Source organism: Muntiacus reevesi, chromosome 7 (genome assembly GCF_963930625.1).
Source record: "Muntiacus reevesi chromosome 7, mMunRee1.1, whole genome shotgun sequence".
NCBI lineage: Eukaryota > Metazoa > Chordata > Mammalia > Artiodactyla > Cervidae > Muntiacus > Muntiacus reevesi.
In genome coordinates, this window is record NC_089255.1 from 74703181 (window position 1) to 74727485 (window position 24305).

The window sequence follows — 24305 nt, forward strand, 5'->3', positions numbered from 1 at the left end:
TTGGTTTCAACTATTGTGTCAGAGTTGTGCCAAGATTTTCCTCTCATCTTTTTCCACGTATGAAGAGGAAATTTAAGAGGGGACTGAAGGTGACAATAGAGGGAACAAAAGGTAATATTCAAATAATGGCACCAACGTATTTCTCTCCCTTATGTTAATCTGCCTGTTTCTTTGCTGTAGATATCCACTTCTCCCTAATCTCTGAAGTGCTCTGTGTTGAGATACAAGTACACGTAACTGGCCTAGAAAAAAAGAGTTGTTTTTCTCAATAGTAAAGATTTACTGTAGGAATGAATCTTGGATTCTAGAAACTAAATTGTTGAATTTCAATCTTGATAGAAAATAAAAGATAAGTGTCAGCATCAGCATGAGCATCAATCTTTATGAAGAATTTGACTCATCTTATCTTATGATTTTGTATAATCCTGTACAAATGAAGTACAAATAAGTTAGACCCCCATTGTTGTTTGGTTTTTATAGGTCTATAATGACGGATTTATACTACCTCAGTCAAACAGATGGAGCAGGTGATTGGCGGGAAAAAGAGGCCAAAGATCTGACAGAGCTGGTGCAGCGGAGAATAACGTATCTTCAGGTAAGAAGGTTAGGTTAATGAATAAATTTGAGTGAAAAATAGAAGGAGAAACATTAAAACTAAGAGCTGCTGCTGGTTTTTAGCCCTTGCTTTTTGAAAATATTTGTCCAATCATTTTACATATTTATTCAAAAAGACTCTATGTCATGCCTTGAATGGAATATAAAGATGGCTAAAACAAGATCCCTGCCCTAACAGGGGCTACTTCTGACGCATGCACACACAAAAACTATAGTGCAAGATAGGAAGTGCTGCATAAATGAGATATGATGAAATGCTCATTGGAGGAAGATGTCACAGATAGCTTTATGGAAAAGATATTATTTGACCGAGCTGTAAAGGATAATCAAGTAGGATTTAGATGTCCAGAAATGGAGAAGAGTGTACTAGCTACAGCATGCTGTTTGCTGTGCTCATTCGCTCAGTTGTGTCCAACTTCAGATGATGTGAGTAAAGCTCCTACCTGGGAAAGAGCAGTATAGGAACCCAGTGAGAAACAGGATATCTAAGTTTGTCTGGAGTTTTGGTTGTGTGAAAGGAGAGTTGGAAAAGGTAGGTTTGGGAGCCATATTGCCGAGGTCCTTGTGTACAGGTTAAGCTTTATGGTGCATAAGCAGCAAATGGTTGCCGAAAGCTTTTATTTATTGCCTAACATCATTATAACAACAAACAGGAAATATAAATCAAGGGTAAACTCCAAGTCCCAGGCCCTTTTAAATGTTCTGTCTTCATTTTGCTTGTGTATTTTCTTTTAGTTCTTACTTACATGCTTACCAAGTCTTAAAACATTTGTGAAGACAAAGTTAATTTACTTTTGAATTTATTTATTTATTTGCTTAATATACCATAAATCTTTTCTATTTTGGAGTCACAACCTACTTTTGAAAAATTTTTGTACATAAGAGTATCATGATAAGAGTGGTGCTTTAGTTATACTAATCTGAAAGGTAGAATTTTGCTTGAACTGGATTCTTTGGCAGAGATTGGAAGGAGACTGTTTAGGACAGGAGTCCCCAACCTCCAGGGGCTTCCCTGGTGGCTGAGCAGTAAAGAATTTGCCTGCCAATGCAGGAGACACAGGTTTGATCCCTGGTTCAGAAAGTTCCCCGGAGGAGGAAATGAAAACCTACTCCAGGATTTTTGCCTGGATGGACAGAGGAGCGCAGCGGGCTACAGTCCACGGGGTCACAAAGAGTTGGATGCAACTTAGCAACTAAACTACAGCAATCCCAACCAGCACCTCCTGCCATTAGGTTAGAAATGAAGTGCACAATAAATGTAATGTGCTTGAATCATTCTGAAACCATCTGTCCTCCACCCGGATCCGTGGAAGAATTTTCTTCTGCTGAGCCATTCCCTGGCGCCAGAAAGGTTGGGGACCACTGGTTAGGATATAAAGACAGTATTGCGGGTGAGAAATATTGAGGTGTGTGGCAGTTTGCATTGGAAGGGAAGAAAGGAATTTCAGAGAGATTGGGGAGATCGAATAGATTAAGCCTTTCCAAGGGCTGAAGCAGCTGGAATGCATAGGGTAATGGGGTATTATTAACTGAAAAGAAACTTTAAAGTTAGAATGCAGTCATCGGGGCAAACAATGAATTAGTAAATAGAATTCTGTAACACTCCGAATGCTTGAAGTTGAGATGATCATCCCCACACATTTCTAGTGATGGTATGCTTTCTGTGTACACTCACTCTGTTTCCCTTTGAAAATTAAGGTGTCTTATAAAAGCAAAATAATTGCCAGTGACTTTATTTTGTATATTTTAAGATGCACATTTTCCTACACTTAAATAGGAAAAAAGTAGAAAATCAAGTGCATCAAGAGATCATTAAAAACAAAACTGATCTTGGCATGCTCTCTTGTCTCATGCCCCCATGACCATTCATCAGAGGTGTCTGTAGAATGAACAACACTTGCCTCCTGTAGGGAAGAGGTAATTATCTCCTATCAACTAGAACCTCATTCAGTGAACTATAAACAGCTGGTGGTGCAGAACTATCATCTTCATTTAAAATGGAAATAACTATGGTTTCTGAGTTTCTTCCATTTCAACATATTCATTAAGTGTTCACCCCATGAAAGTTATATTTAAACTATGATTTGGCCATAGTTTAGCTCCCATCACTGTAACACGTACCTACCACTTGCTCTAGTTTCTTTTTTCCTCTTGGTTTTTAAGTGGCCAAGTGCTCTCACCAGTAGCATGAAGTTCATCTTCTGTGTGCTGTTTTCAGTGGTTCTGTTTTAGAGAATTTCACTTGTAAATCACTTATATCAAAACATCATTTCACATGGACCTAACTTTGAATAGGTATTCAAATATTTGCTATTTAAAAAATTCTTGCTTTTTTGCTTTTTTTTTTTCTATTGGAAAAGAAAATGTGATTTTTTTTTAATATTCAAGGAGATGGGGAAAATCTCAATAGGAAAAAGTGTATTTTAGAAAAAATATTTTTCTTTAATTGTTTAGTGTATTTATGATAATTTTTTCCCCATTTTTAAAGAACTGTATTTTTAACATTTTTTAGAGGTTAAAGTTGCCAGTAACTCAGTCTTCAACCTCTTTGGATATAGGTGAATAAGCATCCTCTCTCCCATTCCAACAAAATTAAAGATATGTATTTGTAAGGAGGACTTCCCCAGTGGCTCAGCAGCAAAGAATCCTCCTGCAATGCAGGAAATGCCAGTTTCATCCCTGGGTTGGGGAGATCCCCTGAAGAAGGAAATGGCAACCCACTCCAGTATTCTTGCCTGGGAAATCCCATGGACAGATGAGTCCAGCAGGCCACAGTCCATGGGGTCATAAAAGAGCTGGACATGACTGAGAGACTAAACAAGAACAGTAAATCATAAGGGATCCTGTCTCTGACTTGGATTTTTATTCTTTTTTAAAAAGAATAATTTGGGGACTTCCCTGGTGGTCCAGTGGCTAAGACTTTATGCTCCCAGAGTGCAGGGGGGGCCCAGGTTCAATCCTTGGCTGGGGAACTAGATCACACATGCTGCAACTAAGACCTGGTGCAGCCAAATAGATAAATTGTATTAAAAAAAAAAAGAAGAAGAATTTATCACTGGTTTAACTTAATGGGTTAGAGAATTAATCAGAATAGTTGAGCTATTTATACAGATATTTTAGAGTGATTTCATTTTTTCCCATTACACCTTTCCTTGGTATTCAAATCTATTGGTGTTTCCATACTATTACTTTTAAGCCTTTTATTACTGTTAAAAGGCTATTTAAGCAACTTAGATTCTGGAAGACTCCAACGGGACTTAGAAAATGAGTAGTATACTAGGAAATAAAGCTAAAAGGGGATAAAAGACAAAGTCTTTGATTTTTGGTTCAGTTCAGTTGCTCAGTCATGTCCGACTCTTTGCAACCCCATGAACCGCAGCATGCCAGGCCTCCCTGTGCATCACCAACTCTCGGAGTCCACCCAAACTCATGTCCATTGAGTCGGTGATGCCATCCAACCATGTCATCCTCTGTCGTCCCCTTCTCCTCCTACCCTCAATCTTCCCCAGCATCAGGGTCTTTTTGGTACCTACATTCAAAATAAAAACAAGCACTTCATATAACTTATAGACATTTTAGCAGGCTTTCCTTCTTTAGCCCATCAGCCAACTATTATATAAAGATGCTAATAATTTTTATCCAAGTAGAAAATAATTTTGAAAAGGTACAATAGAAACAAATATTTTCAACATTCTAAATTTCTGGAAGATTTTAGTCATTGAAATATCTTGCTGTAGTCATAAATAATTCAGATAATTTTATAATTTACTTTTAATGGTTTGCTTGAATAGGTGAAAACATTTTTAGTTTTCTAGATTTTTACCTATACTCATGAAACGTGTGACTTCTCATTATCACAACAAGCATTTTTTAAAAATCCTGATATATTTTGGTATAATGCAAGACCTAGTACAAAGGGAAAAAAAACCTAGATAAACCCCTGTCTTAATCCATAATAGGTTTCATTTTAAAATCTAAGCTTTTCTTTCTACAGTTCTCCAGTCCTCTGAATTGAGCAAATATCCATTATGTCTCATGAAAATCCTGCTTGACTTCCTGTCATATAGTACAGTGAAGTTTGGTTTCAGTATTAGATCTCCATTCAATTATTATCATACATGTCACATCTCTCATGTTTGCTGTGCTCAGTCGTGTCTGACTCTCTGCGACCCCATGGAGTGTGTGCAGTCCATCAGGCTCCTCTGTTCGTGGAATTTTCCAGGCAAGAATACTGGAGTGGGTTGCCATTTTCCTCCAGGGGATCTTCTCAACCCAGGGATTGAACCCACATTTCTTGTGTCTCATGCACTGGCAAGCAAGTTCTTTACCCCTGTGCTGCCTCGGAAGTCCTTGTTGTCATATACCTGGATTTTACTTGGGAAAAGCAATTTCATCATACACTGGAAAATAAAAAGGTACTAGGGCAAGTGGACTTCAGTGGGACAGAGTTCTATAGTTGTCTTAATTAAAATTATCTTCTCTTTAGAGTTGAAGGCCCTAAGGCATGGCATTAAAGAACTAAACTTACTGAAAATTATAATAATCTTTTTGAAGACAACCCCAGGTGTGCTGTGTTAGTCTTAAGTAGAATGGTCCAAGTAATTCTCTTAAGGTCTTAATCTTTTGTATGCATATCTAAAAAGTCCTTATAGCCATGAAGTGAATAGGTAGTATTGGGTTGTTTAAAATACTATTTTGTGCTGGTCTTTAATCTTGTGCTACATGAATCGTAACAAATTGAGAAGTTTTGTTGAGTGTATTTCTCTAGTTTGCGATATTAACTTCAGGCTCACTTTAAAAACCACACTGCTAATATATTTGTTATGTGTCTACATTTTACCGTAATGCAGGTCATTTTCCTAGACTTTTGAATGACGTGGAGGAAATTCTTCTTTCATTGTGGTTATTAGAATATACTTTGCAGTTTCTAATTAGCTCATATTAAGCATGTTGGATGAGATCACAATGCCTTGTTTTTCCTTAACTTTCTTGAAACAAGTTGTAAGTTGGTGACTGGTGAAGAGAGCAGCTAGTTAGGGCACATAACTTATAACAAAAGGCACTTCCCAGTTTAACTTGAAATTATCTGTGTTTTGGTACTAAAAGGTTCTTCTTTGTTTAGTTTTTTCTACCCAGCTCCAGAGTTGACATTTTAAGCAGAATTGAACCCATTTCAGGTAGAATCTAAGGATATAGAAAGTAGCAATAGTTGGAAGTGGTGGGTTTTTTTTTTTTTTTAATGTGTGTGTGGCTTGCTTTGGAGGCTTTGCTTTGTTTGTTTATTTGTGTTTGAATAGGAGTTTTCTTAGAAATTGGTAGGTTGATAATTTTCCCTTTTTTGAGAGAAAGAAAGCTAAAAGCTGTGAAAATGGAGAATATTTTACTTTTTAAAAGAGAATAGAGCTTCGTTTTTCCATTCAAAAGTAGACTGGCTGGAGATAATGCAGATTTCTCTTTTCCTATATGGATTCCAGTGACTGTGGATGGTCTTTGGAATGGAAAGTTGCCAAGTCACACTAGGAATGCATTATTGAGGCTGTTAACATATTTTTCATATATTTTTCAGATTATGGGGAACCCCTCCACTCTAACACAGGATGTGTCTAACCCTCTTTCTCTTAACAGGACAATATTTTAAAATAGATTTAAGGTCACACTATAACTATAAACTTCATTCGTCTATCTGCTAGTATACTCATCATGTAATCAAATCTTTCATCTGGTGCCCTCAGAGTTGTGTGTTCTACTGAGTAATTCAGTATATTTCTGCCCAAATGAGAACTGAAATAAAGCTAGAAGTGGTAATAATTATAAATCACTCTAAAATGTCATTAATGTAGCAATATTAAGATATTCATTAAATGCTTAAAACAATTAGAGTAAAGAGAAACTTTCAGGACTTTTCCCTGTTTGAAAGACACTAGTTTGAGGTGAGATCAGTTAGGGAAAAGAAAAGAGTTTTTCAGAATTAAGACCTAAGAATATCTGACAAAGAATATCTTTTCCAAGATTATATGTATAAGCAGGTTCAATGAGGAAAGAAAAAGAAGTGGTAAGTGAATAAAGCAGGGGTAGCTTTCATGAAATGAAAGGGGGGATTACTCTACTGGAAGTCAGCTGAGGACAATGGTGGTGATAGGAAGTAAAAAAGATTTATTAAAGGAAGTTTTCTAAGCCTTATTAAAAGCTACATTATTCGGAATCTTACAGATTTTTTGGAGCCCTTGCATGTGGGTGTGTAGGTCTCATAGAATTGTTTATTTTTTCACTTATTCAACAGCTATTTGGATGTACTGGATATCCTAGGCATTAGGTACATTGTTAGGGATTTAGGGTGAACCAAATGGACATGGTATGGTATATGCCCTCAGAAAGCTTAAAGTCTGGTAACATTCTGAGAGTATCTCTGAAATAATTATCTTCAAACACACACACACACACAATTTATTTTATCCCTCCATTTTGTTGTTTTGATATTTATATCTCTGACTCTTCATTTGGATATTTTACTACTTCTCCTATTGCTATTACACACGTTTTTCCTATGTACATGGTCGCTTAGTCATGTCCAGTTCTTTGTGACCCCATGGACTGCACCCTGCCAGCCTCCTCTGTCCATGGGATTCTCCAGGCAAGAATACTGGAGTGAGTTGCCATGCCTTCCTCCAGGGGATCTTCCCAACCCAGTGATCGAACCCAGGTCTCCTTCATTGCAGGCAGATTCCTTACCGACTGAGCCACCAGCCACCTTTATCACTCCTTAAAAAGAAAAAAAAAAAAAAACTTTTGCTGTGGAAAACTTCAGCTTATGTAAAAGTGAGAGACCATTGAACCCCTATTACCCATAACTCAGCTTTAACAGTTATCAATTTCTGGTCAACTTTATTTCATCTGTACTTCTACCACACCCCTTGCATATCCAGGATCATTCTGAAGCAAATCTCAGACACTTTATCATTTTATCATTTCGTTTGTAAATATTTCAGAATGAATTTCTGAAAGTTAAAGATACTTTTAAAAAAAATAGCCACATGCTAATCATATCTAAGATTACTAACAGTGGTTCTTTAATATCATCAAAATAATCATGTGGTGATCATATACCCCTGATTATCAAACACATTTTAGTGTGCTATTTAAAAACTGATTATCTGATTATAGGAAGCACCAGGAATTTGTCTCCCTACCTAGACTGCATTGGCAGAAACTATCTGATATAACTACTTTGGAACTTTGAAGTCTGTCGAAGGCTTACAGCTCCATAGGAAAGTTTGGACCATAAATTGCAGTTAATTTTGGTCAGTTTCAGTTCTTAGCACAGTAGAAGCTATCCATTCCCAGCCCCAGATCTGTAGTAGATAACAGTGTACCTCTTCGTAAAATGCATAGATGGTTCAACATATGAAAATTGATCATTGTAGTATGCCACATCAACAAATAAAGGAAAAAAACACATGATCATCTCAACTGATGAAGAAAAAGCATTTGACAAAATTCAGTACCCTTCATGATAAAAGCACTCAACAAAATAGGAATAGAAGGAAACTGCTTCAACATAATAAAAGCCTAATTTTTTATTGTTGATCTTGTATCCTGCGGCTTTGCTAAACTCATATATTCTAATGGCTTTTTTTGTAGATCACATTAGATTTTCTATATAAATTATCGTGTCATATGGTAATTAACATCTTTATCTCTTCATTCCCAATCTGGATTCCATTTTGCTGTAGTTGCTTAATAGTCATTCACCTTAATTAGTATAATGTTACTAGCAAACCACTTAGTGTTAGTAAACTGCAAATTTAGTTCCTTCTTTTAAAATCCTTGACAACATCTGATTTGGGATTTTAGGTTTCTTCACAAGAGTTTAAAGTCATCTTGAGATGCCTGATGGCTACAGAGGAAAATTCCAGGCAGTGCACTTAGCACAACTCTATCTACATTCAGTTATTTTGAAGTTTAAATATTTCTTATATATTTATATCATCTTGATTATCAATAATACAGGTTTTTAAACCATCATTCCTTATTAAAGATATATGAGAATGCATATGAGATCCTTAACATTTACTCTGTAGAAATAGTAATGCTATTTACTGATGGAATAGCTGATGGAAATCTAGATGCTACTCCCTAAAATCATTTTATCTTTTGAGAGTAGCACCACCTCATAAAGTATCTTTTTACTTTCTTGAATGTAAGTTGAACTTAGATTTGACTCTATTTAATTTAGGTATATCAGCCTCATTGGTACTCCATTTCCTCAGTAATTTTCTGTTTCTAGAAATATACTCTTTTTTTCCTAAGAAAGGGAAAATTTTATTATAGTTTGACTCTGCCCTAGATCACAATATACATAGCATAATTATAGAAGCAATTTCCCAAATTTTAAAAGAAATTTGGGTTTCACATAGTTATAGTGCAATAATTGGGGATTTTGGCCCTGACTATGAAGTCCCAGCAGAGAAGGCAATGGCACCCCACTCCAGTACTCTTGCCTGGAAAAGCCCCTGGATGGAGGAGCCTGGTAGGCTGCAGTCCATGGGGTCGCTAAGAGTCAGACACGACTGAGCAACTTCACTCTCACTTTTCACTTTCATGCATTGGAGGAGGAAATGGCAACCCACTCCAGTGTTCTTGCCTGGAGAATCCCAGGGATGGGGGAGCCTGGTGGGCTGCCGTCTGTGGGGTCGCACAGAGCCGGGCATGACTGAAGTGACTTAGCAGCAGCAGCATGAAGTCCCAGGCTGTAGATTCCTCATCTAGAATCCTGGTCTCAGTTCCAGTGAGACAATAACTGGGAAGTAGCAAAGCTTTCATGAGGGGGAAATGAAGGCTCTTGACCAGACATGGATCCAGATTTAGGGAATGGACTTGAAGCCTCTAGTTTTTAGTACTCTCTTTTATGTAAAGAAATACAAATATATGATTAGATATTAGAATAAATACACTTGATTCTCATTATTTGCTTCAGTTGTGTTCTGTAGAGTCACACAGAATTAGTGAATACTGAATCATTCATCCTAAGTGCCTTTAAGTCTCTGATCAGTTAATCAGTATGTAAACTTGTTCTATTGTTTTTCTGTTTGAAAACACCAAATATGTATTGTTGACTCAATTAGCATTGAACTCATAGCTTACAGCACAATGACTCATACTTGAGTAGAACTTACCTAACACATATTTTTCTCAAAGGCATATCGTAGCTTTCTAGTACTTTGGGAACCCTGGACAGCTTAGGAACACTTCAGCACCACACTTATGGGCCACTTTAAACAGTTGAAATTGCCAACAAAAAGCACAAAAATGGGAAGAAAAGCGGGGGCGGGGGGGGGGGGGCACTAAATAGACTGTAAAAAGGACCCTTGTTCATACTATGAGAACTGAAACAAAAAGGTAAGTGGCACCTTATTTGACCTCAGCAGAGGGTTTGTGTTTAGGAGGCTCCCATTTTTCACTGTATTACACTTGTCCACAAGTGACCTGAACGCACATCAAGTATTGATTTTGAGGTTACAAATAAATTTTATCTAGTAGGCAAATTTGCAAATATGGAATCTGTGATAGTAAGGATCAACTATGTATAATGGAAAAAAAACCCCAACAAATTACAAATTTTATGAAGTTGACAAATACCGCAAACACAAAATTCCAGAAAAATGAAAAATGTTTATCTTCAGCCTGACACTTTATAATACTGTTTCCTCATGTTTCTTAGTTGCATACTCTTTGATTACAGTTTGTCATATTTTCTATAAAGTGAATTGACAGTGATTTTGTAATGTTTTTTATAAAGAATGGAAAGATTAAATCAGATTTTTGATCAACAAAATTTTGTTTTTAATTATTCATGTTTGTGATACATAACATTTGCAACTTCACATACAGACATACCTCATGTTTGTATTACTGCTATAAGCTAGTGCCCTACATAAAAGGGAATTTGTATAAGTTTTATTTCATGTGATTCTCATTCAATAAAAAATAATGGAACATATAGTTGTTTTATGCTACAATTTTAATTGTATATGTTACATTTTTGAGGTTATTAATAATAGAAGAGAACTTTTGTGTTGATTAGGCATCACTGAGAACCGATTCCACTTCTCCATGGGGCACATTCATATCACAATGCAACCTCCTGCCCTATACCTATATTTATGTCACAAAAATAACTGCACAGAAGCAACCATGAGCACATAAATGTATACCTCTAAATCTAAACTAGATTAATTCCTTGCTTAATTTTCCCATAACAGGACCTCAAGAATGTTGAAGACCGCTTTATTTCCTCCCAACATTGATACCAACACTAGGGAAGTGAGGTGAATGGGAGGGAGTTTCAAGTGGGAAGAGACAGCTATCTTTCTCCCTGTGGACAGATTTTGCAAATTTTGACCAGTTGAACATCCTGTACAAGTCCCCCTCCTCCCCAGGCCTTTGAAAGGATCTGTATAAATGAGGCTCCCTGAAACATACATTTCAGTAAATCCACTGCACCCACAAGGAAGTCCTTCTCACTGAACTAGGAAGGACCCTGAAGTCACTTAGGGGCTTTCAGTCCTGCTGCAGACATGGTAAGCAGCCTGAAATAGAGAATGGTGTGCAAAATTAGATGAAAAGTGATAAATGCCGACCTTTAAGATTCAATGGGTTCTGTCTCAAACACATAAATACAGTAAAAACTAGGTTGCTTGCAATTAAATTTTTGCTTTAATTTGATATTAGAACAACAGCTTTCCATTAAAGAGCTGTAACTTCTGACTAGAACATTCACTTTCATCTCCAGGACTCCCTAGAGTATGCAGAATTTTTGACCACCCCAGAATTATCAGTCTCTGTTCACTGACTGCTCACAATGTTTGTGAAGGGCAGCTGTGCTCTTGGTGTGAGTCCTGGTTATTGTAGACCAAAACTGAGTGACTTTTCCCCTGACTTTTTTGTGTATGTCCAATAAGCTTCACTGCCCCTTCTCCTTCTCCCTTCCCGTAATTGTGCTTAGCTCAGGATAGAGTGTTGACTAAGAATCTAAGATCAGATAAGTCATAAATATGGCTCAGTAATGTCATAAGAACATAAAACTACATGTCTGTGTAATCAGTTAAAATCTATATAGGTATGCTCTAATCCTTGAAAATGGGCATAATTGTTTTCTCACATCCATTACGGTACTGTAGTTGTTGTTGTTCAGTCGTTCTAGTCATGTCTGACTCTTTGTGACCCTATGGACTGCGGCACGCCAGGCTTCCCTGACCTTCACCATCTCCCGGAGCTTGCTCAAGCTCATGTCCATCAAGTCAGTGATGCCATCCAACCATCTCATCCTCTGTCGTCCCCTTCTCTTCCTGCCTTCAATCTTTCCCAGCATCAGGGTCTTTTCCAATGAATCGACTGACAAAATGTGGTCCATTGGAGAAGGGAATGGCAAACCACTTTAGCATGCTTACCTTGAGAACCCCATGTGCAGTATAAAAAGGCAAAAAGATATGACACTGTCTTTAATCATAGAAGTTGTCTTAAGAGGTGATTTCCTTTCTCTGGACTATAAAATGTTTCTCAGTGGTGGTAGAGTATACACTTATATGATAAGTAGATTAAAACTCAGAGGTATAAGGGGGAAACCCTGATTTTTTTCACAGAAGAAATGTTAAACATATCCTGTGTTCAGTCATTAAGTCATGTCTGACTCTTTGTAACCCCATGCACTGCAGCATGCCAGGCTTCTCTGTCCTTTACTTTCTTCCAAAATTTGCTCAAACTCATGTCCATTGAGTTGATGATGCCATCCAACCGTCTTATCCTCTGTTGCCCTCTTCTCCTGCCCTCAGTCTTTCCCAGCGTTAAGGTCTTTTCCAGTGAGTCCGTTCTTTACATCAGGTGGCCAAAGTATTGGAGCTTCAGCCTCAGCATCAATCCTTCCAATGAATATTTAGGGTTGATTTCCTTTAGGATTGACTGGTTTGATCTCCTTGCTGTCCAGGGGATTCTCAAGAGTCTTCTCCAGCCCTGCAGTTCAAAAGCATCACTTCTTTGGTGCTCAACCTTCTTTATGGTCCAACTCTCACATCTATACATGACTACTGGAAAAAACCATAGCTTTGACTGTATGGACCTTTGGTCAGCAAAGTAATATCTCTGCTTTTTAATGCATTGTCTAGGTTTGTCATAGCTTTACTTCCAAAGAGCAAGCATCTTTTAATTTCATGTCTGTAGTTACCATCCACAGTGATTTTGGAGCCCAAGAAAATAAAATATGTCATCATTTCCATTTTTTCCCCATCTATTTGCCATGAGGTGGTAGAATCATATTCCATAATTTGAATGTTCAATTATAAGCCAGCTCTTTCACTCTCCTGTTTCACCTTCATCAAGAGATTCTTTTGTTCCTCTTCCCTTTCTGCCATTAAAATGGTATCATCTGCACATCTGAGGTTTTTGATACTTCTCCTGACAGTCTTATTTCCAGCTTGTTATTCATCCAACCCAGCAATTCACATGATATACTCTGCACAGAAGTTAAATTAGCAGGGTTGCAATATACAGCCTTGATGTACTCCTTTCCCAGTTTTGAACCAGTCCATTGTTCCATGTCCAGTACTAACTGTTGCTTCTGCATACAGGTTTCTCAGGAGGCAGATAAGGTGATCTGGTATTCCCATCTCTTTAAGAATTTTCCACAGTTCATTGTCATCCACACTGTCAAAGGCTTTAGCATAGTCAGTGAAGCTGAAGTAGATGTTTTTCTGGAATTCTCTTGCTTTTTCTATGATCCAATGGATATTGGCAATTTGATCTCTGGTTCCTCTGCCTTTTCTAAGACCAGCTTGTCCATCTGGAATTTCTTGGTTCACATACTGTTGAAACCTAGCTTGAAGGATTTTGAGCATTACCTTGCTAGCAAAATTCAGACTTAAATTGCAGAAAGTAGGGAAAACTGCTAGGCCATTCAAATAGGACCTAAATCAAATCTCTTACGATTAACAGTAGAAGTGACAAACACACCCTGAGCTGCATTACATCTATCATGCATCTTTCTTTCCAGCTGATAAAAGATGAATATCTTTTCCATTCCATCCAGTTTTCCATTTTGTTCTATACATAATAGAACAAGTCCTTCAATAGTCCAAGTAAATTTATGGATTGTTGTTACCAAACTAAACATGGATCTGCTCACCTGACGTGCAGCAACTCCATCTAGGGATGCTGGGCTGTGGTGAAGGAAAGTACAATATTCATTACAGGACACTAAGCAAGGAGAACAGATACCTCATGCTCAAAAGACCCAAACCCACCATTGGTTTTCTGGGGAGCATTTTTAAAGGCAACATTTGGGTGATGGTTGCAGTTTGTGGACTTGCTTCTATTGGTTGGTGGTGAGGTGATAGGCTGATGTTTCAGGACTCTTAATCATCAGTGATTTTAGCTAATCTAGGGTCTGTGTGCTTGTGGTCACCATCCTCCACCTGGGTGAGGGTCTTAGTTTTTGCCAAACAACTCAAAGATATGCATCAGATTGTTATGTATATCCCTTGAGGAGGAACTAGGGCTCTGTTTAATAATCATTCCTTTACCTGCTGCTTTTGCTTTATTTCTGCACTCCCTCACTTCCCTGTGGGGCTTCCCTGGTGGCTCAGAGGATAAAGCGTCTGCCTGCCAATGCGGGAGATACAGGTTTGACCCCTGGGTTGGGAAGATCCCCTGGAGACGGAAATTGCAATCCACTCCAGTACTCTTGCCCGGAGAATCCCATGGACAGAGGAGCCTGGCTGGCTACAGTCCATGGGGTCGCAAAGAGTCGGACACGACTGAGTGACTTCACTCACTCACTCACTCACTTCCCTACTTAGTAACTGTTTTAAGTCTGTTCTATGGGACTCAGAAGGCCTAGGAGTTGTTGTAGTTTAGTTGCTAAGTCATCTCCAACTCTTTTGCAACCCCATGGTCTGCAGCCCGCCAGACTCCTCTGTTCATGGAATTCTCCAGGCAAGAATACTGGAGTGGCCATTTCCTTCTGCAGGGGATCTTCCCACCCAGGGATCAAACCTGCATCTCCTGCATTGGCAGGCAGATTCTCTACCACTAGCCCCAAGGCCTAGGAGACTAAAGCCTTTTCTACAAACAAATAGAGGACAGAGAGGGGCTTTGGTACCCAGGAGGACTCCGCAGAGTCCTACTCAGTTCCAGTCCCCCGTTTATTTTATAATTCCTTAATCCCAAGGGAAACATGAGCAGGACAAGAAAAGAATACAGTTTTGGATAGAGAAGTTAATCATACCGTTGGCAGAGAAACTCAGTTGTAGGGGCACTCAGTTTGACTAGGTAAAACTAGTCATCAGAAAGATGAGTCTGAATTTTAACAACTCAAACATTAGGAAAATAATGATGCTGATTTAAGTAGAGAGTAATATGGGCATTAGAAAATCTCCTTAGGTTTATTGAAAGACTAAATCCATGTGACTTACTAATGGTAGAAAGTCTCCGAAGTTTTATCAAAGTAGAATACAAAATAGAGCAAGATATAATTTCTTATATCTTTATGGAACATATATTCCTACCCATCTTGTCCGATGTTGTTTTTCCTTTAGCCACACTATTTTTACAGATTTTGCAGGCCTAGACTAGAAGTTAGCAAAGTACTGCCCTCCAGCCAAATTCAGCTCAACTGTTTTTGTAAATAAAGTTTTATGGGAACATGCACACATGCTAAGTCACTTCAGTTGTGTCCGACTCTTTGTGACCCCATGGACAGTAGCCCACCAGGCTTCTATGTCCATGGGATTTTCCAGCAAGTATACTGGAGTGAGATATTATCTCCTTCTTCAGGGTATCGTGTGCAATTAGGGACAGAAACCACAACTCCATTGGCAGGTGGATTCTCTACCACTGAGCCACCAAGGAAATCTCAATTTTTATTATATCTACCCTATTCCGGGTGAACATCATGAGAAATATTTCCTCACTGCTCCCATCAGGTGTCATAATAGTAGAGATTGCACACACAATGATGTCCTCCATGCCTGCCCTGCAATAAAAAGGGCACCACTACCTCTCTCTACTGGTGTTACAATTGCAGGGACTTTGGACAAAGACTTGTTCACTATCACCACACTGCAATAATGAGGCAGTTCTCGTTTCCCTTCCATCTAGAGTAGAGGAAAGCTTGTGAAGAGAAGGGAGTTAGATAAAGAGATTTCCTACAATCTGTGTTTAAAACCCTGGGCACACCTCTGAAGTGATCAGAATCAATGTAGAAAAAGGTTTGAGAACTGAGCTCTGGTGTGGTATCCATCAGGCTTCAAACTGGCCTCTGGGTAGTCCACAAGTGGAGCAGAACAAAACATTGAAAAGGCATTAACAATTAAATTGACATTTGAGCCGCAGCTCATAAAGGTGAGCTTGGAGTCCAAAACAGTTTGCCTACTAAACTAGGTCGTTTAAATAGAAAGCAGAGTCTCAGAACATAATACTCAGCATCATACCAAGAACCAGGAAAACCACAATTCACATGACAGAAGATAATCCGCAGACATCACACTGAGATGACACAGATGTTGGAACTACCTGACAAGGATTTTAAAGACGCTATAGTAATGAAAATGCTCCAAAAAGCTATTACAGGCTCGAAACAAGTGAAAACACTTAAAGTCTCAGTAAAGAAATAGATTATATATAAAAAAATCAAGTGGAAATTTTAGAACTGAAAAATATAATAACCTAAGTAAAAAAACTGACTCATAGTAGAATAGCTATAACAGGGAAGAATGACTGTGCTTAAAGTTAGATCAATAGAAATTATCCACTATGACAACAGAGAGAATAAAGATTTTTTAGAAAGTAAACAGGGCCTCTGGGACCTGTGGGCAATAACGGCAACAACAAAAATTGTATGTTTGCATCTTAGGATTGAAGCAGTGATTTGAAAACTTCCTAAATTTGGTAAACCCCTAAAGGGAAAAACCCAAAGTAATGTATTCCCAGACACTTTATATGTAATTTACTGAAAACTAAGACAAAGAGAAAATTCTTCAGAGCAACTAGAGAAAAGCATTTTATTAGCTACAGTGCTTCTGAATCAGAAAACATGGAAGCCGGAAGAAGTGGTAAGATATTTTTAAAGTGTCAAAATGAAAGAACTAACAACCCAGAATTCTTCATGCAGTGAAAATATAAGATGAAATAAAGACATTTTCAGATGAAGGAAAACTAAGAGTTTTCTGCCAGCAGACTTGCTCTAGAAAAGGAAATTCTTCAGACAGAAAATGATAACAGAAAGAAACTTGGACTGTCAGGAATTAAAAAAAAGTACAAATGAGAGCGTAGATGCAGAGTAAATGACTGGTTTTCTCCCCTTATATTTTTAAAATATTTGATGGTGGAAATAAAAATTTATAACATTGTCTGCTATAGTTTTCAATGTATATAAAGGTAGCTTTTTTTCATTCTCAGCTTTTCCTGAAATATAAAGGTAATTTTTAAGACAATTATATCATAAAAGAGGAGCAATACAGGGAACTAAAAGTTAGTAGGATTTCTACATTCCACTTGAAATAGTAAAATGTTGGTATGAGTAGACTATAATAAACTCTGTGTACATAAACTATAATACCCAGTTCTGCTATTTAAAATACTCTATGACAAGATGTACTTTAGGAGAAAAAAAGAAAACACTATAGACAAGTCAATATTGAATACTAAAAGAAGTTCAGAGCATACACAGCAAAGCAGAAATGGCTGTTGGATTTTGTCAAGTGCTTCTTCTTTATTAGTTAGTGTGATCGTGTAGTTCTTCTTTAAACTGTTAATGGTTACATCGAATGGATTTGGAATACTTAACCAGCTTTGCTTTCCTAGAATAACCCTACTTGATCATGATATATATATGTGTGTGTGTGTGTGTATAAATATTTTGACATATGAATATTTAATATAAATGGAATCATACAATATGTGACCTGCCTGCTTTTTCACTTGGCATATTTTCAAGTTTCATACATACTGTAGCTTGTTTTAGTACTTCATTCCTTGTATGGATAGTCCAGTATTTGTCCACTGATTTGTTGATGGACATTTGGGCTGTTTCTGCCTTTCGTTATATGAGAACTGCTAAGACATGCCTCTACATGTATGTGTTTGAGTATCAGTTTTCAGTTCTTCTGAGTATATGCTTATGAGTGGGCAGTTGATTTTTGAGAGGGGTGTAGAAGCAATTCAAGGTAGGAAGCATAGTCTTTTCAATGAATGATGTTGGAATATTTACTTTGACCTAAGCCTCACACTCTACTTAAAATTACTTAACTAAAAATGGATAGTAAATCTGACAGATAAAATAAATGTGATACGTCAAACTATAAAGCTTTCTATATGTGAAACTACAAAGAAAGACAGGAATAAATATTTATAACAGGCTAAAAAGTTCTTAAACATGACACCAAAATGGTTCATAAAATAAAAAGAAATAAATTGGACTTTATAAAATTTAAAAACTTTTGATCTGGGAATGTGACCCTTTAAAGAAGATGAAAAGGCAGGCCATAGACTAAGAGGCAGTCTTCAAGTCATACGTCCAAGAAAGGTCTTGTATCCAGAATGTATTAAGAACTTTCTAATCTCAATAATCAGAAATAGTTCAGTTTAAAAAAAATGGGTAAACATTTTAGACAACCTTACCAAAGAGTAAATACGAATGACAAATAAGCACATGAAAAGATGTTTAAATCATTAACTATTTTAAAAAATGCAACTTAGCACAATGAGATACCACTACATACCTTTCAGAATGGCTAAAGTAATGTTGAGCAGCTAGCCCTCTCATAAGTTCTTCATGGGATTGTAAAATGATACAAGCATCTGGGAAACAGTTTGACAATTTGCTATAAACTTAAACTTGTCCTTATTGTGTGATTCTGCAATCATACTGCTGTACACTCATCCTAGAGAAGTGAAAACTCATGGACACACAAAAATGTATATGGCAACTTAATTGTAATGATCAAACCTTGAAAACAACCCAAATGTCTTTCATTGGGTAAATTATCTGTGATACATTCCGCATAACAGAATACTATTCAGCAATAAAAAAGAATGAACTATTGATACACACAGTATCTTGGATGGATCCCAAGAGCACTATACTAAGTGATCAAAAGAGATCATTGATTCTGGAGATTAAGGTTTGAAGAAGGGTGTGACTCTAAAGGGGATGTGTACAAGAGTTTTTTTGTGTTGATAAAATAGTTTGTGTACTGATTATGGTAGTAGTTACATGAGTCTGTACAGGTTTTGAAAGTACTACACTGAAAAAAAAAAAAAAAGGAGTGCATGTAAAAACCAGTGACTCCAAGTAAGATCTATCTTTGTTGTTATTCAGTTGCTCAGTTGTGTCTGACTCTTTGCAACCCCATGGACTGCAGCATGCCAGGCTTCCATGTCTTTCATTATCTCCCGCATTTTGCTCAAACTCATGTCCATTGAGTCGGTGATGCCATGCAACCATCTCATCCTCTGTCACCCTCTTCTTCTGCTGCCCTCAATCTTTCCCAGCATCAGGGTTTTTTTCAGTGAACTGGTTCTTCATATCCGGTGGCCAAACTATTGAAGTTTCAGTGTAAGTCCTTCCAGTGAATATTAAGGTTGATTTCCTTTAGGATTGACTAGTTTGATCTTGCTGTCCAAGGGACTCTCAAGAGTCTTCTCTGGCACCACAGTTTGAAAACATCAATTCTTCAGTGCTCAGCCTTCTTTATGGTCCAACTCTCACATCTGCATATGACTGTGGGAAAAACCATACCTTTGATTTTACGGACCTTTGTCGACAAAGTGATGTCTCTGCTTTTTAATATGCTATCTAGGTTTGTCATAACTTTTCTTCCAAGGAGCAAGCATATTTTAATTTCAGGGACCATCTGCAGTGATTTGGAGGCTAAGTAAATAAAGTCTGTCACTGTTTCCATTTTTTTCCCATTTTTTCCCCTATCTATTTGCCGTGAAGTTATGGGACCAGATGCCATGATCTTAATTTTTTGAATGTTGAGTTTGAAGCCAACTTTTTCACTTTCCTCTTTCACCTTCATTAAGAGGCTCTTTTAGTTCCTCTTTTCTTTCTGCCAGTAGGGTGGTGTCATCTGATATCTGAGGTTATTGATATTTCTCCCAGCAATCTTGATTCCAGCTTATGCTTCATCCAGCCTGGCATTTCTCATGATGTACTCTGCATATAAGTTAAATAAGCAGGGTGACAATATACAGGCTCGATGTACTCCTTTCCCAATTTGGAACCAGTCTGTTGTTCTGTGTCTGGTTCTAACTATTGCTTCTTAACCTTCATACAGGTTTCTCAGGAGGCAGATAAGGTGGTCTGGTATTCCTGTCTCTCTTAAAAATCTATATTGTAGTTAATGATGTTGTTTAACATCAATTTCCTGATGTTGATAAAGTGTTGTGGTTAAGTAAGGTGTGTTCATTGAGGAAAGCTGTGTGGAAGGTACACAGTAACTACTGTTTTTGCAATCTGTTGTGGGTCTTAAATTATTTACTATTTAAAAAATGTAGAGTTAAAGATTTTCAAAAGTAAAGAAAATAGCATGAATTGGTTAGAGCACTGCTATACTGAGGCAGTGAGAAAAGTGATCTAAAGAGGTTTTCTAATTAAAGTAATAATAGCTAAGGATTTCAAAGAAATTTCTATTCTGCTAATAGAATAGTGCTTGGCCAGCTACATGGGAAAGTGGGACAAAGCCTCTATCCAGGAGAAGTGGTAGCAAGATTTGAAGTCTGGTTTAATTATTGTTGATGGTTTGATTTAAAAATCAGTGAGGGACAAGTGCTGTAAGTATCGTTTCTACCCCGAAGAATGGCATTTTGCAGAAAATAAAGAGATGGCTTAACAGTGTTAAGTTATTCTGACTTTTATTTAAAACAAAACAAAGCATCTGAAGCAGCCTTCGCACAGGAACAAGATTCCAGCTACTGTTTCTTTTTTGTGTCTGCTAATCTATTTTAGTTTTGAATCCTATATAAGACACAGCTAACCTTTCTGGAGCTTGCCTTTATTTTTATCCTTCTTTCCCCTTCTTCTCTCTTCTTTTCCCACTCCCACCCCGTTCCCTCGGCCCTCTATCTACCCTCCTTCTCTCTTCCCTCCCCCTCTATCCTCTCTCTTCCCTTCTCCTTTTCTCTTACCCCTTCACATATTACTGCCTTCTCCCCCTTTCTCCCCTCTCCCTCTTTTTTTTTTTTTTTTTTTTTTGTAGAGACTATCTGCCAGTATCATCCATATATTTTGATTTTGAGGAGGAAAGCCCTATGAGTCTTGTTAAGTAAAATAATGGTGGATAGAAGGGCTTTCCGAAATTCAACCTTAATTTTGCAAAGCATGCTAGTTTTAACCTGACCAGTTCAGTTGGTTCTAAGACCTGGGAATCAAGCTGTAAACTTGGGAAGAAATATTGAAGGTACTTGAGGAAATTCATTTTCTATGCATTCATGTAGGATTGGCAGGATCAGGCTCCTCAAATAACAACTTTTCCTCTGTAGCCTTGGAGGGAATTGTGTTTACATTTGAATTTGAATGAGAGAATTAAGCTTGAATGCATCTCATTCTTTCTCTGTCTTTCCTCTGTGGCCCTTCTGGAGGCAGACAGTGTTCCTGAGGCTGTTCTGGTGTTCTGAACTTGACACAGAGGTCTCTTAGGGACGACCTGGAATGCCCAGAGGTGACAGAACACTGTCCCAGAGACTATCAGTGGAAGAAATTCTCCACTTAGTTTTTTGCTTTCTACTGAATCTATAGAATTTCCATCTTTTTAAAAATGATGTTCAGACATTCAATAGAGATTTCTAGGCAAAGGGCAAAAGTTTAAAAAATGCATTTAAAGTAAGCCAGTTACTGGCTTTACTTAGCAAGAAGAGCTTTCCTCTTCTATGACCATGTAATAACTACCTACCTTTTGCTTCAATCCATCAGGTTAACAGTCTGTAAACTATGTATCTTGATCTCTTACTCTTAAATGTTACAAAATACCCACAGGGAAGTTGATTTCCTGAAGCACTGGGTGCCCTACTTGTGGATAAGCTAGTTTTTTTTCTTACTATTAATATTTACAACAGATTGTTCTTCGCTGTGTGTGCGCGCTCAGTCCTTTCCAACTCTTTTCAGCCTTATAGACTTTAGCCCTCCAGGATCTTCTGTCCGTGGAATTTTCCAGGCAAGAATACTGGAAAGGGTTGCCATTTCCTACTCCAGGAGATCTTCCTGACCCAGGGATCAACCCCATGTCTCCTGCATTGGCAGGCGTCTAGAGGTGTGCAAAACACACCTTAACACTGCCTTAACTTTGCTATGAACATATTCTTAATATGTTAAAAGACAATGATTTCCGGTGTTGGCTTTTGAAAATGAGAATGCTTTTTAACTTTCTCTTTCATGGTTAACTATGCCCAGAGTCTTTATTTTAATTACCACTATGCAGTACTTTAATTCTGCTGTTAGCTTCATTACATTCTCTGCTTTGGTTTCTGAAAATAATTTTAGAGAAATAAAACCAAATTGTTTCCAGTACAATGAAGTGTTTTTACCACACTATTAATGAATCTTTTCTTCATTACCACCACAAACCTAGATGTTGCAAATGTTTTTAAATAAGCAAATTAAAAACTGTTTAGTCTTGTGATTATAGTAAACAAAGAGCACAATAAAATTTAACTTACCTGACTCAATCCTCTAGTTTTTACTGACCTTTCTTTATTGGAAATAGGAGCTATCTGTCGTTTAATTCCTCCCTGTAGAAATAGTGTTATTAGAGAGAAGCTGGAAGGAATTCCCAGGGTTTTGATTCTTAAGTGTAAGACTTGAAACTGTAAAACTAATAGAAGAAAACAGAGGAGAAAAGCTCTTTGACATTGGTCTTGGCAGTGAATTTTTTCAGATATGACACCATAAGCCTAAGAAACAACAACAAATCAATAATGAGACTATATAAAACTAAACTTCTGCACATCAGAAGACATACGAGGAGTCAACAGGTATATGCAAAGGTGCTCAATATTCCTAATCTTTAGGAAAATGCAAATCAAAACCACAATAAGCCATTATAACCACCTTATAATTGTTAGAGTGGCTATCATCAAGAAAGACAAAAGATAGTAAATGTTGTGGAGTATGTGGAGAAAACCAAACCTTTATACCCATTCCTGTTGGTGGAAATGTAAATTGGTATAGCCATTATAGAAAACAAGATGCTCCTAAAAAAATTAAAAATAGAACTACCACATGACTACAGCAATCTCACTTCTGAGTATGTATCGGAAGAAAATAAAATCAGTGTCTCAAAGAGATATTTGTACACACATGTTCATTTCATCATTATTCACAATAGCCAAGATATGGCAACAGCCCATGGTTCTGTCAGTAGATGAAGGGATTAGCGAAAGTGTGTGTGTATATAAACAGCAGTGGAACGTTATTCAGCCATAGTAAAAAAGAGAAAATCCTGCTATTTACAACAACATGGATGAACCTGGAGGACACTATGGTAAATGAAATATGACACACCAAGACATATACTACAAATACTCACATATATGTGCAATCTAAAAAACTCAAATTCCTGAAAGCAGAGAGTAGAACAGTAGTTACCAAGGTCAGGAAGGTGGGGAAAATGGAGATGTTGATCACATGGTACAAAGATTCAGTTACGTGGGATGAAGAAGTTCTAAAGAGTTAATGTATAGCCTGGTAACTGTAGTTGTTAAGATCAACTCTCTTAGCAAATATTTGCTAAGAGAGTTGATCTTAACTGTTTTCCCCACCAAAAACTAAATTATAACTGTGTGAGATGATGGTTATGTTAATTTAACTTTGGTGATCGTTTCCGTTTTTACATATTTTAAAGCATCCTATTGTACACCTTAAATATATTCAGTTCTTATTTGTCAAGTAGACATTCATAAAGCTGAGAAAACAATGACCAGTTAAGTGCTGTGAGCCCACACTTTCCACTGCATCTTTTGTTGAAGACTTCATGAGGAGGGGACAAATAAGAGCACTGAGCAATGGATCAAGACCTGAATTCTAATTTTGACTTGCCACCAATTAGTATATTTTTGTAACAGTGGATTTGACATCAGCTTTGTCTTGTACATGCAGTCCTATTGAACTAATAGTGAGCATTTATTCTTTGCAAGAGATGCCTGGAGATATTATATCCAGTTTATATTGACTAAATGCTTTTGTTTGTTGTTGATTTAGCCTTTTTCTACAGTGTTTTGGTCCAGGAAATTACACTGTGACTAGAAAATTTTCCTCTGAAGAGGCTTTTATTTGTATGGAAAATCTAAATAATCTTGGCAAAAGATTTTATCTGTGGTTTAAAAGCCATAGAATTGATACTGTTTTGTAATATTACATCAATTCTCAATTACTACTAATTTACTAAGTGAAGGAAGTAGAAATCTCTCAATCCTAGCAGTGCCTAAGTTATATAATAATGCTTATGGTTTACTAGTTGATTCAAAATTATTCTGTTTTTTTTTTTTTTTAGCAAAATAGAAATTGAACTGTCTTTTTAATTAAACTGTCTCTTCACATCCCAGAGTGACTATTTTTGTGTTGTAACCCAAGTAAAATAAGTATTTTAGCATTTGAATGCCTCTAGTGAACTAGTAATCATTTGGGCTTAAGAGATGCTGCTTCC

General features: G+C 37.2%; 1 protein-coding gene across 8 annotated transcripts in view; it reads left to right on the forward strand.

The window, feature by feature from the left end:
- The window catches only part of FUT8 (fucosyltransferase 8), a 495007-nt gene that overhangs the window by 402825 nt on the left and 67877 nt on the right, over window positions 1–24305 (forward strand). For all 8 annotated transcript variants that reach the window (XM_065941788.1, XM_065941787.1, XM_065941792.1 and 5 more), the window contains one exon: window positions 481–595. In XM_065941788.1, the coding sequence (XP_065797860.1) occupies window positions 481–595 (115 nt within the window). The remainder of the gene's footprint in view (window positions 1–480; window positions 596–24305) is intronic.